The sequence below is a fragment of the Olea europaea genome, unplaced genomic scaffold (genome assembly GCF_002742605.1).
Source record: "Olea europaea var. sylvestris unplaced genomic scaffold, O_europaea_v1 scaffold1354, whole genome shotgun sequence".
NCBI classification, from domain to species: Eukaryota; Viridiplantae; Streptophyta; class Magnoliopsida; order Lamiales; family Oleaceae; genus Olea; species Olea europaea.
Window position 1 is genome coordinate 104,460 of NW_019231040.1, and position 2,391 is coordinate 106,850.

The window sequence follows — 2,391 nt, forward strand, 5'->3', positions numbered from 1 at the left end:
CAAGAGCTTCCTCATCACTTGATGCAACTCCAACCGGATACTTTAGCTTCTCCTTTGAATGCAATGCATCATAGACATCGTCTATCTTCAACGTATCTCAACTGTACAATATGGTGTTTCAAAACGATGCATAAGAGCCTGGTAGCGAGAATAATAGGATCAATGCCAGATCCCCTTCATCATATTTAGCCTCCAACGTCTCCAAATCTGCTACAATTTTCTTGAACACGGCAATATGGTCTTCCAACGACCCTCCTTCCACCATGCGATGGGGATACAACTTCTGCTTTAGAACCAATTTGCTAGGAAGACTCTTGGTCATGCACAACTACTCTAGTTTCAATCACAAAGCAGCAGTCGTTTTTTCCTTTAAGACATCCTATAGAATACTGAGGCATAAACCTGACAATATTAAAGGTCGGTTCTAAATTAGATCATCCTGAGTGAGAAAGCAACTCAGGTGGAATTCGCTAACGGAAGAAGACAAAAGACGATATCAAGCCCAAAATCATAAATCCTATCACGTGAAGAAGAAGAAGAAGAAGAAAATAAAGAAAGATTTCTCATGTTTCCTCGGAATGGGCTTTTCATAAAAGATAACAAAAATAGAAGTGGAAGATGAATATAATTCGATAAGTGCTTGTTGACCAGCGGTGTTTAAATTATAATATTTTGCTCAAGTATATTTTTTTTATTCCTACATTTTGTAGAATTTATAATTTTGTCTGCTTTTTATCTATACTTTTTATGGGGCTCATTGCTTGAATTATAATATACATAATCCTAAACAAGCATAAGTTTAATGTCATTAGATATATTATAATTTTAAGTTGGTTGGCCGAAAATCCCACAAACACTGTTAATAAAGCCAAGGCAACCTGGTTGTACTAGAATCTTTGCTTTCGTTATCTAACTAAATTTAACCTTATTAGTCTCCTCCCCACATTTTAAGTTGTGCTTATCTTACAATTTTGTGCACACAGGGTGGCAGCGATTCAAGACTTTGAACAACAAAAACGAAAGAAACAATCATTTCAAAGTATGGATTCTTCTTGTGGCAAAGACGCATTAAAAGTAAAAGAGGAGAGTCCATCTTTCAATATTGATGCAAAGGAAGAAGATAAATCCTCCAAGGACTTGAACGGTACTGAAGAAGGAATACAAGAATTTCTTTGGAACTTTGTTCAGGCTGATAAAGAAAAGCACTATATTGGTGTCAGAAAACGGCCTTGGGGTAAGTATGCAGCAGAGATAAGGGATTCGACCAGGAACGGAATAAGGGTTTGGCTTGGGACTTTTAACAGTGCAGAAGAAGCTGGTCTGGTTTATGATCAAGCTGCATTTGCAATGCGGGGGGCTTCAGCTCCCCTTAATTTTCCTTTAGAGAAAGTAAAGGAATCCCTTAAAAACATGAATTACAAGTGCGAAGATGGTTCGTCACCAGCTGAAGCCATAAAAGAGACTCACAGGGCTCGGAATTCTTCGAATGGCAAAAGGAAAAACAAACAGATTAGTAAAGATGTTTTGGTGCTTGAGGACTTGGGATCTGATCTATTAGATGAACTATTATCTCAGAGTTGATTTTTAGGTAAACACAAACATCATCTTCTGCATCCGTAGATCGATTTCTCATCTCCTTTCTGGTTTCTTACTTGAACCCTAGATCTCAACATCTTTCCCCTTTCCCCTTTTATCTTCCCTTTTGCTTACATCATTCATCAATTTTAAATCAATTCCAATTAGAGCTTACTGTCACTTAATGACTTGGAACTCCAAGTTAATTAGTGCTTTGAATTTGAAATATGAAGACACATGTTTCAATTTTCAATTTTAATTGATTTCTGTTTCTGGATTTTTTATTTTGATGAGTTCCATGTTCCTGAGAACTGAGAAGACCAGATGAACTTCAATTTATTCAAATTGAATAAAAATAAAAATTTAGAAGTTTTCGTTGGCTAACAATTTTACGAAATGAAAAATTTGAAATAATCTCACATTCTCATCATCTGGATATTAATATTGTCGTACTTTTTATATACTTTGGAGAGTTGTTACTGTAGGATTACACCTTTTTGTGGATGAATTTATCACCATTCCATGCCTAAAACATAAAAATGTATTCTCATTCATTCTTTACGAGAGGAATTGAAGATTATTATGATCTTGAATATGATTATTCTTGAAATTTTGTAGCTGATAGAATTCTTTATTTAGTGTCCATAAAGAACTAATTAATTAAGCTTTGATCTTGAAGAAATGTTTTTGATTTGAGTATCAGAAGGTGTTTCTGATGTTTGCATGATTTGTGATGATTGTGATAAATGATTAGAATAGTTCATTATGGTACATGTATAATAGGAACTTAATTTGGTGATGGCTGAAGTGAGTTGT

At 34.8% G+C, this 2,391-nt stretch overlaps 1 protein-coding gene across 1 annotated transcript; it reads left to right on the forward strand.

Annotated features, from left to right (window-relative positions):
- The first annotated feature begins 994 nt into the window (after positions 1 to 994).
- Positions 995 to 1,652, forward strand: LOC111375264 (ethylene-responsive transcription factor 1B-like). Its single transcript, XM_022998063.1, has one exon. The coding sequence runs from the start codon at positions 1,042 to 1,044 to the stop codon at positions 1,579 to 1,581; it is 540 nt and encodes a 179-aa protein (XP_022853831.1). The 5' UTR covers positions 995 to 1,041; the 3' UTR covers positions 1,582 to 1,652.
- The last annotated feature ends 739 nt before the right edge of the window (positions 1,653 to 2,391 follow it).